A 17,022-nucleotide genomic window follows, 5' to 3' on the forward strand; every position below is an offset into this window, starting at 1 on the left:
CATGCCTGATTGCTATACATATACTTAGTACCCCTATGCATTGCAAATAGCCCCTATTCACGTCTATTGTGCATATATATTATCCCACTGCAGCTAAGACGTGCTGCTGAAACTTGCATCCTTCCTACCACTGCAATCTTAGCTGCATAACCTACTTCAGAATGATAGTTTGATCATGCCACCATACTGCCCATCACTGAGCCATGCAATAAAAGTTATAGTTAGGCATGAAGCCAGAACAGCCTAAAGTATCCTACCTATCCTACCTTCAGTATCTGTGGGTAATAATATAAATATATGGTAACTAGTGATGCAGGAAATTCTACTTTTGTATGCAAGAGTCAAAAATGCACTGACTTGAAAATGTACCAATCAAACCACCGAGCTACAAGATTATTTGGCTCAAGTCAGTGCTTTTTGCTTGCAAAAGTCAAATTTTCTGCATGCCATTAACCATCTTTAATGGTAACTAAAATCATTTACATTCATAGGGATAATATTCTCAACTTAGATTGTAAGGTCCTCAGGGCAGGATTCCCTGCTCCTCCTGTGTCACATCTGTATCTGTCATTTGCAACCCCTATTTAATGTACAGCGCTGTGTAATATGTTGGGGCTATATAAATCCTGTAAAATAATATTAATAATATATTTATTACTAATAATTTTCCATACACCTCATTTTCCTTTCCTAACCTTGAATTCATACAATTTAACCTTTTTATGTCTAGTCCTTATTTTGTGCCTAGTGCATATCTTGGTTCATCAGAAAAAAATGGCATTTATAATATTGTAACCTGTTTTATGTTTGTAGAAGTCCATAGCTTAGTAAGCATTTCTATGATCGCGACTCCTGTGCAAAGAAGTTATTTGTGTTTCTCTTTGACATAACCTATGGTTTCTCCACCAATGGGCATTACCTATGAGCCCCCCCAACCAGATACTGTCGCTCTCACAAACTAATAGGGCGTTGCAATTTATTGCAGTTTGCTATCTTGCCTTGGAATTCCTGCCACGTCTCCTATTTGGTTATATGCTGTGACTAGAACACCAGCATCACCAGACCATATGACCATCAGCCGAAGTTAGGGTTTTCCTCTATGTAGACCACCGGACCCTATGTATAGCTCCCTAAAGTTACCGTTAACACTCATGATTTCATCAGAATAAAATTTGGTTTGGAAATGATAATCTTCCCCTGTCTACTAGACCTTAGGCATGGTCCTCATTCATGTAACAGTACTACGGTTTCATTTTGTGGTGGCCCCATAACACACGGTTGCAATTTCTTCAAGAAGACCTTTGATTTGGTGAGTATTTGTAGCCTCATAAATGTAGACTGATCATGTGGTCCCAGATGAGGGTAAATATAAACTTTCTATAGCCACAGAAGGTCTTGTTTATATATAAATGTCTAAAGAAAAAATTTGTTTCTGCTGTCCCAAGTATGTAATTGGAATCCCATGTCTACTCCCCTGTGTTGGAAAAGCAGAGTAAAATAAAGAATGTTATTTGGTTGCACTTGGCTTCTAGAACAGGTCTTCAGTTAACGTCTTTATTAAATAATCAAAAATATTTTTTGTGAACTGTTCAGCTAATTAAAAAAATATTATGCATATATACTTACTTCAGTCTCTTTGTAGCTTTCATTGTAGGTGCTGTCTGGAGTACTCCGTTGATCATCTTTGAGGTAGTCTGTATGTTGGCTGATGGATCCTGCATAATGACTCTGCTCAAAAATCACACTCCTGGGTTCCTCATTGTCTCCTCTGTAATTCATGGGGGCAGGCATAAATACTGGGGTAAATTCCTCTGCTTTTACCACGGTGGCAGAGGAAGCAGGGGCAGAGGGACTGTTTGATAAGTTGCTGTTATACTGTTCTCTCTTAGAGGACTCTACAGTCTCTGTATTTATGGAAAGGTTCACTGGAAGTGTCTTTAGAACTTGCACCCTGTTCTCTCCGGAGCTCAGGTTACCTGAAGATTCCGAATTCTGAATACCATTCCTGGAAACACAAGAAATATACAAGCTCATTACATGATGGGCTACGAGGGAGAGGAGTGAACAGTTACTCACAGATGTGTTTTCACATGTCATAGCATGTAATCACCCCAATGTAAGTATATAGGTTTATCCATGCAAGCTGGTTGGCAGGTGGTTGAAGCATTCATTCATTTGGGATGAGTGCATGCTCCTAGGACAAGCTAGGGTTGGGTAAGTGCTTTTTGCTAGGGCTAGTTAGGATTGATACAGACATTTAATGAGCGGTTTAACTTCCTGCCAAACACCCTTTGTAAAAATGGCCTACAGATCCACTCATATTCTAATATATCTAATATAGAATATCTATCTAATATCTAGGTGCCATATCCTGCAACAGGTTTATCTAGGAATCTACTAACCAGGTATACTGATCATAAACTGATACATATAAAAGAACAAATATAATAAAAATTATTATTATTACACAGTATTTATATAGCACCATCATATTACACAGCGCTGTACAAAGTCAATAGTCGTGTCACTCACTGTCCCTCAAAGGAGCTCACAATCTAATGTCCTTACCATAGTCATATGTCATTAATGTAGTCTAAAGTCAATTTTGAGGGGAAGCCAAATACCCTTACTGCATATTTTTGGAATGTGGGAGGAAACCAGAGTAACCGCAAGAAATCCACGCAGACACGGGAAGAACCTGCAAACTCCATGCAGATAATGTTACATATGAAAAACCATCAAGGAAAAAATCAAAAAATCTTTACCTTAGAATAAAATTACTTCTATGTAAGTTCTATAATAATAGCTAAAATGCGCTCCTAATAAAATACACCAAAGTATCCATTATAATGTTATTACTATCCAGTAGCAAGTACAGCTGTAAACATGACCTATTCCACACACGTGTATATCATTGTTGTAGTGGCATCACATTATGTTAGAGATTACATTACAGTCCCTTATCTAGGAGTAGCAGAAAATCTGAAGTTGTTTTATGATTGTCCTTATCATTACAAAAGAATGATAGGAAGACAGCAACAAATAATTATCATATCAGAAGTGAAGTCTCATTTCTATGTTTTGGTTCAAGCAAGTGATTTAATTTCATGATCACTGCAGACACTGCGATTGTAACATAAACCAAGGTGCACTAGAAATAGTATTCTGTTTATATGGAGATTTTTAAGCAGATTAAAGCATACCTTAGCTCAATATTTTCACTTTACATAAAAGGGTGGACAACCATTATATTTAAAGGGAAAATGTTATTCATGTTTTTATTTTATTTATTTTATTCAGTCTTGATTGCCTATACCTACGTCACTCATCCTGGAAGGCTCTGGGTGTTCCTTTTGCACATGCCCTAATCTCCGACATGCACAGAAGGGCAAGAGATGTCGATCTCACACAAGCTCACTTTTTTCCCTTTTACATAGGGCTACTTCACTCAATCTCGCACCTGCACAGTACTAGATCTCGTGACGTGCCAAAGAACTAGAAGAAAGTAGGAAATAATGAAGATGACGGCACCTGGTGCTTCCTCAGCGCCAGGACAAAGAGCAATTCCAGGACAACGCAGGACTGGATCATGGGAAGGACCAGCGCCATCGAGGGACCTGCAGGGTCTTTAAGCTCTTTTGGGCAGGGTCCTCTCCTCCTCCTGTGTCACTGTATATATCTACAGTTTGTATTTCTACACTGTATTTATCTACAGTTTGCTAGTTTATGGAGATAAAAAAAATCCTAAAAGGTTCAATAGCACAATTCTGCAGATGACTCCTAGATTGTAAGCTCTTTTGTCCAGGGTCCTCTCCTCCTCCTGTGTCATTGTTTGTATCTATCTGTCATTTGTAACCCCTATTTAATGTACAGCATTACGTAATATGTTGGCGCTATATAAATCCTGTTTAATATTATTAATATCATTATTATAATTATTATTAATATTATTAATAAATTAATAATAAAAATACACATTTGTCCTCTCTAATATTTTATAAGCTGATCAACCAATAGCAATAGGACCATGGGCTCAAATTCCAAGTAAAAAAAATTTTTTTTTTGCAACTCAAGCTTTAGGCAGACAGTACAGTAACTGTAATTGTGATTGTTGCTGATCTTTACATTTATAGTACCTACATTCCTCAGCATAAGAAATTTTTATAACAATACTGAATAATTGCTCCTTCCTGGCATTAATGCTGTCACATCTGATTTATTTTACTTTATTTTGCATCTTGCGATTCAACTTGCAATTCTGAAATTTAAATAAATGGTGCAATGGAGCCATGCAAAAATACAACACAAATTTACTGAAAATTTGATGTAATTTAACTTTTACTTTTATTTAAGATTTTATTGTAACCACCTACCAAGGCTCAAATCTATCCTATATATAATGCAAATATTGGCTATACATTTTTCAAATTATTTATTTATGTTATTGTTAGATATTGTTATAGATAGTCAGGTATGTCCCTGTGTTCCACAAAAACACTACCCAAAAACATCATACCCACCTCATACTGTCTATCAGTACTTTTTTCAATGAAACCCCACTGACCGCCAGTCCATAAACTGTAATCGTTTCACACACAGGTTGGAAAGGCCATTGGGCCAACTTGTGACGGAGCAGCATTTCAGTAGTTCTTGCACAAATTTACAATCATTACACTACATAGCACAGTAGAGAAGATATACATCTCTTAGTCCATCACATTTCCCATTTTTGTGGATTACTCTTCAGTAAGGGGCAGAACCATGCAAATATTTTCTTTTAACCCAATTGGCTACCTGTACGTTTGGAAATGCTGGTGTATAGTAAAGTTACAGCCTTTATATTATGAGCTATTTATTCCATATAGATAAATACAGCTATTTCTGGCTGTTGCAATGCATGAAAACTGAGTCATATGGAGCCTGAGAACCAGAGAGAACCCAGAAGGATATAGCGAGGTGAGTGGGTTGTGGTGTGGAATATACATCAATGCACCATGCATGTTCTGTGGTTCCTAGATTGGTGAAAATGATGCATGTCTGTTGTGGCGTATTGGTAACCTAAACAAAAGTTTACTATACCAAATAACTGAAGCTTAAAAATACCAACTGTACTTTATTTACCTTTTCTCCTGCTCATCATGTGCATGTTCTGGTATTTTATTTAGAGGCAATGCCCTTTTATCCCTCGGAACCTGAAAACAGGGTAAGATAGGGTAATAATTATTTATTGCCATTTAACAATCCAACCTCAGACAAGTTATATATTATAGTTTTATTTAGTTTCTTTTCTGTCTGTATGCCATTTGGGGGAATTTACCCCTACTTCAAGTATAGACAAGAAATGAAGGGGATCACCAACAGAAATACTATTCCCAACAGGTGCGTTGGCAAAAAAAACCTTGACATCCTCTAACCCTTAAGTTTTAGCTGGAGATGAGAAATAAAATGAACCAGTGCTTTAAAGGGCAGGAGAAATAAACAGCTTCACTTCAATATAGTTTCCCTACCCCTCCCTTGGCAGATCATTTATTTACTCCCCCCCCCCCCCCAAACATTTGTATTTCCTTTGGCTGTAGTAGACTTTGACTGTGGAACAATGGTGGGTATTTGCAAATTATTATTGTGCAAATGTTTGTTTTTTGTTTTTCTGTGCGTATGCCTCTTTATGCATTTACAGGGTATAAAAACCAGGAAAACCAATAAATGTTAAATTTACCTTGTAATAATCATATAAAAGGCCAAGAGCAGCAGCACTGTCTTCATCTCCATTTATGCTCATCATTGCCTTTGTGGCAGCTGTCAAAGGATTTTCCAGGTACGTCTTCCAGGCCTCATCCTCACTTGTGTACGGTCGACGGGGATTAAAAGCTGCTTCATTGGACACCAAGACGACAAGCCTTTTACTAAATGACAGAAAAAAAAAATATTTGATAATTCCCATACTAGATTACTATCATGTAACAGTCTAAAATAATTTTTCAAATACATGTCAAGCAAAATGGTTTAAATAATGTTATCGGTCCTAAGAAAATGTAAAACAGGGGTCGGCAAACTCCGGACTTTAGGCCAGATACGGCCTAGCCGGTAGTTTGTTACGGCCTAATACCTCCTGGCCAATCCCACCTAATGCTGGCTGGCAGATCATCCAGGGGGCTTTAGGAACGTCCGGAGCCGCTGGAGCTCCAGAGCCGCCAAAGCTCCGGTGCCGCCCCCTTGCTGTTGCTCCCCTATTTACCACGGCTGGCGTTGATACTTCCGCCACTGTGGTAAATAGGGAAAGCTCCCTAAAGGTAAATCCATCTCCTCTGCAATGCTACGGAGGAGAGGGATTTCACTTCAGGGGGCTGTTCCCTGGTGTTGGGCGGAGCCATTAGGGTGGGACTCAGAGTCTTGCCTAGTGTGCGCCCGCCCACCCCTGAAACGGCCTATTGGCCGTGAAAGTTTGACGATCTCTGATGTAAAAAGACACATCGAAGTGAGTGCGCCTTTTACTGTACTTAAATGCTTGTTTTATCTACAGGACCAATAAAAAGCACGTCAGAGTACTTTCCCTTCTCTCTCATTAGCCGGCACTCTTCTCTTTGATGTTCCAGGCTGTGAGTGGACCCTCAGCGTCTTCACTTACAATGCAAGATTGCTGCTCCTCCATTGTATGTGATAACATCAGAGGCCTGAGACCAACAGAGGGAGCACTATAGGGAAGAGATTTCTGGTTGCACAGAATGTGGAAGCCTATGTGAGCAAAGGATAGGTTAACGGAAAAATCTTTTTAAGTACCCTTGTACTTAAGTACCAAGCATTTCATCCTTGTACTGCAGAGAAAGCCTCACTGCAAATGCAGTTTTTTACTTTCCACTGAGTTCAGCTTTATTATTTGAAAAACTTTGGTTTTGTTTGTATTTATATGTGCATATAGGCAGCCTTATTTTCTTATATAATCAGACTTTATGTTCTAATATCCAGTGTTAACCAGAGTATTAAAAACAATGTATTTGATTATTTATACCAACAGTTCATTAGAAAGAAGGCTAAATGAGTCAGATGAAAAGTTCTGTAGAGGTAAATCTACAAATCTCTATATTAAAACCTATTGTAAATCATAAAAGTACAAGCATTGGAAATGTGAAGGTCAAAAGAGAAATGACTTTAGAATAAACAATGTAATAAAACTTTAAATATGCATTCCCTAGATATATATTATACTTTCCTTTTTATTATAGTAAGAACCTTTACAAACCAAAACATAATAAAAAGGATGTGTACTGTGGAGTAAGTGACAAGAAAGAAAAGCAGAGGGCAAAGGATTAGTCACTGTTACTACCTGCAGGCTCCCTGGTGTAAATATTTTTCCCATTAATGATTTACTGTTTCCTATTCCATACTACATGGCAATCCCAGGTAAGGAGTGAGGGATTGCTTCCTCATGCCAGAGATGGCCCTGATGACTGGTATGGTAATGATTAAAAAAGCAGAAAATGTGAAAGCACAAATTCACAGAAACAGGGGAATCCTTGCATTGCAGGTCCTCAGGTACAGGTTCTTTTCAGCATGGAGAACAATGAGCAACACAATAGCGACCTTATCAAATCTATTTAAAAATTTCATGAGAATTGTAGGCAGAGGCAGTAGTGACTTAGATGATTTTGTACTGCTGTTATACAGCCATGGAGATCTGGGCCCAGGAGTGCTAAGGTTCATTGCTATTTTTCATAATGAATTTATAGCAAAATGCATATGGCACTAGATTTGCACAGAACCTGAACATAGGAGCACAGTTCTGGCATGCACTATACATTGCACTAATGTAGACAAAGGTAGAAGAAGAGCTCTGTTTATATCTATTGAGGTGACAGCATAAACCTCCAGTGTTTACTGAGGATTGCTCTGCTATATATCTTGGAAGATATTCATCTGCAGCTAAAGAACTGTGTGAAAGTTCTATGTTAATGGAAACTGTGTTTTGTTATACGCAATGTAATAGTTATGGGATTCCACATCTCACAGACGGTTTTCTTCAGAGATAAATACAGATAAACTCCACCAATGGTTATTAATAGATCTATTAAATACTTCACTGACTCTTTTATTAAGTGAGGATGTGCAGACTGAGATGTCAGCATGCAGCCTAACATAATATATTAAGCTCATACACTCACATATATATATTTGAACATTCACACATATATATAATTGAAAAATACAGAACCTGTATTTGCCTTAGACAGTCTTACTTTCTAATTATCATTTGCATAAATCAAAGGTTAATTTGCTTTGGAAATTAATAACTTTATTTAAATAAAGTTAAATAAAAAAAATGTATTTAACGAAAAAAAAAAAAAATAAACTGTATCCAAAATGAAAACTTTGTGTGCCCTTTATTGCTGTCTGTATAGTCACTATGGGGATCCTGTTGTTTTGTAAAATAAGAATTGAAAAAGTATATTAAAAACATATTGCAACAGATTAGAAATGTCTGAACTTTCATGCAATCCACCTGACAGTATAAACTTTCCTGGCCCTGTATTTCCTATTCCTGCCCTTATTAGTGATTAGATGTAAGGACAGTGTCCAGGGCCAAATTATCTACAGAGGTTCATGATGTTGCCAGGAAATTACAAAATATCCAACTTCACATGATGCAACTTATTATTGGTGAAACTATTATATTTCTGGCTAAGGTAGGAGTTGGGAATTTTCTCTGAAAACTTCCCTTGTACTGATTTATTATTTGGGACAAAAATAGTGATCCAGTGGGATAAATCCAACCCAGTTAGTTGGCTCTCATCCAGAAGCTTGGGCAGTGGATGTCTGTTGTAGCTAGGTAGGTCTAAAAACATACAATGTCCACTGACACAACTGTAAATGGTAGCACTGGGCAACCTTCCAAGACATCAATAGGCAACTTTTAGATTAGTATCTTGTTAAAAGCTAGAAGGCAGCAAAAGTTTGGCCAAGTCACAGTTGTAATTCTGTTCCCAGTGGAAAATCACTAACAGCATGAATATTAGAGAGCACTTACCTTCTGCTATGGCATTACTCCTTTGCTGGGCAAAATGCTGCAGAATTTTGCCCACCGGTGAGGAACCCCCATTGGTCTAGCTTAGGGAAGGAGCAATGCCAAAGAAACAGATGAGTGTTCTCACTGCTATCTTATCAATCCTTTCTCTGAAATTCGCCACTGGAGACAGGATCATTAACATCACCACATGTTTACAATTCTCTTCTAATGACATTTCACCTTTACGTCTATACAGTATTTTTTGGGTATTTAGATATCAAAAGTTCTTCATATAGACAGTGCTACAAACTTAGGCTGCATACACACGTGCAATAATTGTCGTTGGAAAAGAATGATCCACGAAAGATCGTCCGATAATTGTTAACAAAAAAATTTTTGTCAATCAATGTCAATGACCGACGAACGAGTAATCTAGTTGGTAACGAACGACCATTCTGACCGATCTGATTGGGCGATCTTCGTTCGTAATCTATTGTGTGTACGGTCATTTAGTGATCATGGATTGTTCTGTGATACACTTTCTCCTTTACATTTCACTTGATGCACCGTTTGAACGATCGTATCTAGTGTGTGTACATTATTGGTGGATTATATTTGAACGATCGTATCAGTACAGCATGTACAGAATTGTGCACAATATGATCATTCAAAATAATTAGGAATAATCGTGGATTGTTCGTTTTTAAACGATAATTATTGCATGTGTGTACCTAGCTTTAGTGATGGAAAACATTTTCATGCTTTATAAGTGCAAAAACACAAATATGTATTGGGACTCTAAAGTGTCCAAAAAATCAAAAACTCAGTATAAAAGGCAATGCATTTATATTCTAACCACAACATTTCTCTTTTGTATCTAGAAGAACCAGTAGGAATATTTTGAGTGAAGCGTGACTACTTTTATACCCTAGGAAGGGAGAAGCTTGATGATAATGAAGCTCACTTCAGATTTAATATTATTCATGATTAAAATAATACAACTCGCTATTTGACCCAAGGGGCCGTTTTTGCATAAAAATAATGGGCTGTGAGCGGGATCACTCTACTGTCACAGGATAATCTTTTCTATCTTTTTATATATTTGATGTTATAATACTAGAATCCAAAAGAAAAGTTATTCATACATATGCAGCAAATTGCTTATTTTGATGTGTAGCATATATCTGAATCAGAACAGCTTATTTTAAGTAAATTTTATAGTAACAGTTTTAAATTTCATGTATCTGGTTATAATTTTCCATTTTATGTGCACACAGGACTTTCTATAATTGCTCATTATCAAGTTTATTCAGTAAAGAGTGCAAAGTGCAAAATCTTTGCCTAAAATGAGTTGTTTTTTTAGATATTATTCAAAATCAGTAGAGAACCCTGACCTGTGGATTCCCACATCCTAATAAATAAAAGCAATGGTTTCTGTACACTACACAGATGATGGTCATTAGTCATGAAATATTTGTATGCAACTTAGAATAAATGATATATTAGACTCTATCTGTGTTACAAACTGCAGTTCTGGATGCCCAATTTTAGAATAATGGTGTGCACAAGGACAAAATTCCCATATCCTCCCATCCACCTTTTATTTGCACCATCCCATATTTCCCCACGTCTAAAGATAAAGAATTGGAACAAGTTAAAGCTCAAACTATATGAGCATATGACATGCTCCTGCCAAGCCCAATTTTGCGGACCATGAAAAATAAAAGCGCAAATGAGTGGTTAAACTAATAGGTGTTTTTTCACTAAAACTTTTTGTATGTTAGCTTCCTAAATAACAAATAAAAATGTAGAGGCTTGGTGAAAGGTTTAATGCAAAATAGGCAGTGTGAAGGGGGGGGAGGTTCTGTGCACACCGCTAATAAACGCATTACAACTTTCTGAGATAAGAAATTATGAGATAAGGAATGAGTATATTAAAAATAATTGCTAAAACCAACAAGTGCTTTTTCACCATCCATTTCTCCTTATAGTAGGTTTTTAGAATGACATATGCAACAATCAAGAAGTTAAATAAAAGATGTAGTGTCTTACATTTTTGGTAATTCCAAGGTACATTTTATTATAGAGGTCTGTAGATCAGAGCACAAATAATATTATTTTAATATTAAACAGGATTTATAGCTCCCATATATTACGCAGCGCTGTACAATAAATAGGGGTTGCAAATGACAGACAGTGACACAGGAGGAGAAGGAGAGGGTCCTGCACAAAAGAGCTTACAATCTAGGAGGTGGGGGAAGTCTCACACAATATGAGGGGGATATGGAATGACGGGAAGTAGTGGGGATTTTAAAAGACAGAAAAAGACGAGTAGGCTAATTTGAAAAAATGGGTTTTGGGTGTTCTTTTAAATGAGCAGAATGTAAGAGCAAGCTAAATAGGATGAGGAAGACCATCCCAGCGAGTCGGGGTGCCTCTTGGAGCCGTGCGTGTGAGGAGGTTATGAGTGAGGGAGTCAGTTGTAGGTTATTGGAAAAGTGAAGAGATCAGCTAGGGGAGTAGTTTTTTTACCAGGTCAGAAATGTAAGTGGGACAAAAACTGTGGAGGGATTTTAAGGCAAAGCACAGGAGCTTGAATATGATCCTAAGGTGAAATGGAAGCCAATGAAGAGAACTACAAGACGATAAAATATGAGGCAGCTAGACTTTTTTTTGTCCTCTCCTTATCTGCCACCTTTCTTAGCAGATCTCTAAATTGGCTTCCATTTAACCTAAAGCTAGGTACACACTTCCAATAATTATCATTAGAAAATGAACGATTACGACCGATCAACGATTATGCACGATATTATTTGAACGATCGTATTGTCACAATTCTGTACATGCTGTAACGATACGATCGTTCAGATATAATCCACCAATAGTGTACACACAGTAGATACGATTGTTTGAACGATGCAGGGACTGCATGAAAAGGAGAAAGTGTACTGCAGAACCATCCATGATCACTGAACGACCGTACACACAATAGATAGCGAATGATCATCAGCCAATCAGATCCACCACGACAGTCGTTCAATTCCAACCACAATCCTCGTTCGTTGGCATCGTTGGTCAGTCGTTGGTCACCTTTTTTGTCAACGATTTTCAGACTATCGGTAGTTCGTCGTTCGTTTCCAGCGATAATTATTGGAAGTGTGTACACAGCTTAAGAATCATTCAATCCTCTCCTCCTCCTGTTTGTACTTCTCTATTACGCAGGTTTGATATTTGCAACCCCTATTAATTGCACAACACATGTTGCTGCTTTATAAAGGTTAATAATAATAAGAGGGTGGAGGGACTGATGGATTCGATTCCTAAAGAGGGAAAGATGTAACTATACAGTCAGTCTAGGAGCCTTTAAAAAGTCTCTCTTGTGCTGTGCTAAAGCCGTGGGATCAAATGCCACATGATTGATGAACGTGTATTCATCCATGTATACCTAACCTCAAAAGAAATAATATTCTGGCATCTGGCAGGAATTTAGTCCCAGGTTATATGTCATCATTTAATGTTGTTTAACAGTGGACAAATACAGATAATTATTTCCGAATAAACAAATGTTTTTTAGTCCAGGAGACCAGCGCCTGTGTGCCACACATGATGCCAAGTTATGTTCTGCTGAAACAATAAATAAACTCACATTAAAGAGCAGATAATGTTTTGATAAGGCTTGGAAGGTAGATAACAAGCAGGTCAGTGTATTCATTATAAACTGGATGGACTGTGTGTGGTTTACAGAACAGAGAAGCTATCAAACAAATTGCCTGGAGGAAGGAGACTCACGTGGTAGTTGCCAGCTCGTTCATAAAGAGATTTATGGATCTATACCTTTTTCTATTAGATTAAAGCAGCATCATGCTATATGGCTTTAAGGGTGAATATACAGATTGTTATAAATGCCCTAACCTGTTCTAAAAAATCAAAATATACTATTTTGTTTTTCTTCACTTTTAGGATGGTTTCACATATGTGCCATGTTGGTGTGATATGGTGCCATGCATTATAAGCGGCCATCTGTAGTTTTGATTACAACACACTCATTAGCCATTATATAATTTCAATAAATTTATACTATGTCACAGCACTAGGCCTGATTTAATTAGGCTCTCCAAGATTGGAGAAGATAGACTATCATGGGAGAACCTGTGTGATGCAGCAAACCTAGAATGGATCTGGCCCAGGATTTAGGATATTTGCCATCTAATAGCCAATTATTTGAAAGAAATCTATTTCAGGTTTGCTGGATCACTCAGTTCCTCTCATGATAGTCTATCTTCTTCAGTCCTGTAGAGTTTAAAAAATCAGACTCATAGGGTCTATATAAAGGTCTTCTCCAGCACATATTTAAAAATCTCAGTGAGAATAATATTCAGATGGTCATTATTTTAGGGGCACATAACATATCTAAGACCTGACTAACTGAAGCGACCCCAGATCATAACACTGCCCCACAAGCTTGGCGACTTTTTTTGGTCAGCCATGGTAAATGGCACCACAATGTACCCTGTCATCCCACTTCTGCATGCCGTGCGTTTCCATATAAATGTAAACAAAATAAAGGGCAATTAAGCAACACATTACAATGAATAGGCTGCCTAACCACACCGTAAGGCAGCACATAGTACAACACTTAACATGCAGCCATGCTATCTTGGCCACAGAGATTTGATTTTTAAGCCGCGTACACACTTCGAAATATAGTTGTTAGAAAGAATCTTTCACAATCCTTTCCAATGACTATGCACTGCACGATGCATGAACGAGCGCTGTACATACAGCATCGTTCTGCTCTATGCATAGGGGAGGGGTAGAACGACAGAGCATCCTGACCTTTGCATCACCATTGTTCACCGACCACCGTCTGTGGATCCGCTAGGACGGTCATTCCGACGATGAACGACGCACGCTGTACACACTTCAGATTGTCGTCCGTTATCGGCCCTGCGCCTATTATCGGGCAAGAACTATTGGAAGTGTGTACATAGGTTTCGAGCCCAAGAACTATGCTGGAATACTTAACTGCATATTGCTTGCATTCCAGAGCTGTTGACACTGAACTACTCCAAATGCAAACATTTCCCAACTGAACAAATACACTGGAAGTCATTCAACTCCATATGGGTCACATTCAGTTGGTGCTTTATTTATCACACAGTGCATCAGTACACAGTGAGGAAAGACGATATATTTTACTTCCGAGTGTAAGTGGTGATTTTTGTAGTCTTGTAAACATCAACTTGAAAATCTCTATTAAGTATATTCAGCGAATAATTATTGTGGGAACTCTTTATTTTGATGCCCAACTCCAATCAGAACTCTCTGGGTACACACGTGCAATAATTGTCATTGGAAAGGACGACAAACGACTGCACAATGTATGTACATACATCACTGTTCTGGTCTATGGAGAGGGGAGAGGGAAAATGATGGAGCAGCACCCTGATGCTCTCTCTCCCTTTTACTAGCATTACCATCATTCTTCGTCCATCATCCGAACGACTGTCCTGGCGGATTCACGAACGATGGTAATGCAAGAAAAGGGGAGAGTGCAGCGGGGTGCCACTCCGTCATTCTCCCCCTCTCTATAGAGCAAAAGGGTGCACTGTACACATGCAAGAGTCTCGATGTCAGCCCTGAGCCGAATTAATGGAGGAAAACCATTGCACGTGTGTACCTAACCTTAGTTTTGGATAACTGGGGAAGGTGTCAAACTTTTTTATTTTCATTTCTGCCTGACCCCCCCCCCAAAAAAAAAAATGGTGTAGCCTCATTTCCTGTCCTGGAAAGATCCTGTCTGGTCATAGTGCATTCAGTGTCATTGAGACATGTAGTGCAGGAAATCTTTAACCAACAAGGATATAAATAATAGTACACACTATACAAAAAAAATATTGGCTAGATTTGGGTGTTAATGTGATTTAGATTGGCTTTGTTCATTAATATTATCATTCTTGCTATACCACATTTTCAGGATTATATTTCATAATCTCCAGGATTATTTCATGTGAAAGCTTGCAGTTCAGGATCCTTGCTGAATATCCACTGTAATAGAATTAGGAGATGAGTTGCCAGCATACACACATTGGGATTATTATATTAAAGGAATTTAAATTTCTTATTCCTCATGGAATAATTCACATGGTTTAGTGAATGTGGTGAATATTCACTTTGCAAAGTATACCCAAAGACATGCAGGGAAATAAAATGTTATGCCCAACCACACAGTGATGCCTACTGGATAGGAAGGGAGCAATGTCAAATAATATTATTAATATTATTAATTTTATTATTGTTAACAAACAGGATTTATATAGCGCCAACATTACGGAGTGCTGTACATTGAATAGGCGTAGCAAATGACATGCAGTTACAGACAGTGACACAGGAGGAGGAAAGGACCCTGGCCGAAGAACTTACAATCTAGGACATGCAAAGAAATATGATTTTATGTCCAACCACACATTGATGCTTACTGGATAGGAAGGGAGCAATGTCAAATAGATTTATAAAATGTATCTAAATCCAAAAATAAAACTGTAATATATTGCAGCCTACCAGTGTGGTGGTTGCATTTATTTTCCTTTTTTTTTCCTTTATTTTCACCTGGTAATACTGCAAATAACACACTTCCTGTCTACATTTTCTCTTTCATTGTATCTCCTGGGATAGCCATGGGTTCCACAAAGGCTGGACTGCAAACATTCTTAATGGGCTGATCAGAGTAGTAGTTTAAACAATAAAGATAAGGTTCTTTGCATTTCCTGGCTGTCCAGCCAAGGTGGGGGTGGGGAGGAGACCTTTTTAGTGAAAATATAACTGAGGCAGGGGAAATCAGGTCTTTTTCTTGCCAGGAAGGACTCTTCTCTGTGTGGTACAGGTTTGTACATTCCAGGACTAAATGCACAAAAATAACAATTATTAGCCAAGTAAAACAGCTCTTATATGTGTTTTTCATCTATACACTTCATCATATTCCTAGAGTCTGGCTAAAAGAAGATGGAGCAAAGTTGACTCCAAATTTTTAGAATGACTACTTTCATAAGCCAAACAAAAAATTAGAGTTGTTGGAAGAGGACCACTGGTCAAGAGAAATCGTCACATCTGCCAGTAAGCTTATGGTCATTATACTACTGAATGATAACTCTAATGTCTCTACCTCATTCTTTAATACAGTCCAAGGTCAATTTTGGAAGGAAGCTAATTAACCTAACTGCATTATTTTGCAATGTGGGAGGAAATCCACATGAGAAGAACCTGCAAACTCCATGCAGATATGTCCTGACCGAGGTTCCAACCTGGGACCTAACACTGCAAAGGCCAGAGTGCTAACCCATGTTGCCCATGTTGGGTTTTCCAGCAATTGTTTCTTCTAATCACTCTTTCATAAAAATATTTTTCCTGGGTAGTCAACCTGTAGCCACAAGCTTTCCATTTTATACAAATTAATTTAACAAGGCTTAAAGTTTGAATATTTACCATCGCAACCTCACCTGGTCATTTTTTCAGAACAATATGCTGGACTACTTTTGAGATCACTTTGGACTTTATGGTCTTATTCATTCTCTAACAACTCTGAGCCCTTTTACAAAAAAAAGTGAAGTTATTGTGAGATCTTGGAATACTTTAATTTTCCATTCATCTGATGACATGATTCTAATAAATAACTGTAATGAAATGCACCGCTTTTAAGGTTTGTCAGCAGATAAAAATTGGTATATTATGTGTTAATTGTACAATGTACATTGCTAGGTTACTTTGTGAAAACTCCAAATGGAGTATATTGTTTGTATATTGTGTTAGATGACGGTTTCATTTGTCACCTCTGACACATTGGCCCTGATTTATTAAAGCTCTCCAAGGCTGGAGAGGATATTCTTTCATCAGTGAAGCTGGGTGATCCAGCAAACCTAGAATGGATCTGGTCGAGGACTGAAAACATTTGCTAACAAATAGCAAATGACTTTTAAGAAATCAATTCTAAGTTGCTGGATCACCCAGCTTCTCCTAAGAAATTGTAT

General features: G+C 37.8%; 1 protein-coding gene across 1 annotated transcript in view; it reads right to left on the bottom strand.

Moving 5' to 3' along the window:
* Window positions 1-17,022, bottom strand: part of GRHL2 (grainyhead like transcription factor 2) — a gene marked incomplete in the record, with an annotated part of 60,196 nt that overhangs the window by 35,799 nt on the left and 7,375 nt on the right. Inside the window, 3 exon segments of the mRNA XM_072410824.1 lie at window positions 1,627-2,005; window positions 5,122-5,192; window positions 5,717-5,903. Coding sequence (XP_072266925.1) covers window positions 1,627-2,005; window positions 5,122-5,192; window positions 5,717-5,903 — 637 coding nt within the window.

This window comes from Pyxicephalus adspersus, chromosome 5 (genome assembly GCF_032062135.1).
Source record: "Pyxicephalus adspersus chromosome 5, UCB_Pads_2.0, whole genome shotgun sequence".
NCBI classification, from domain to species: Eukaryota; Metazoa; Chordata; class Amphibia; order Anura; family Pyxicephalidae; genus Pyxicephalus; species Pyxicephalus adspersus.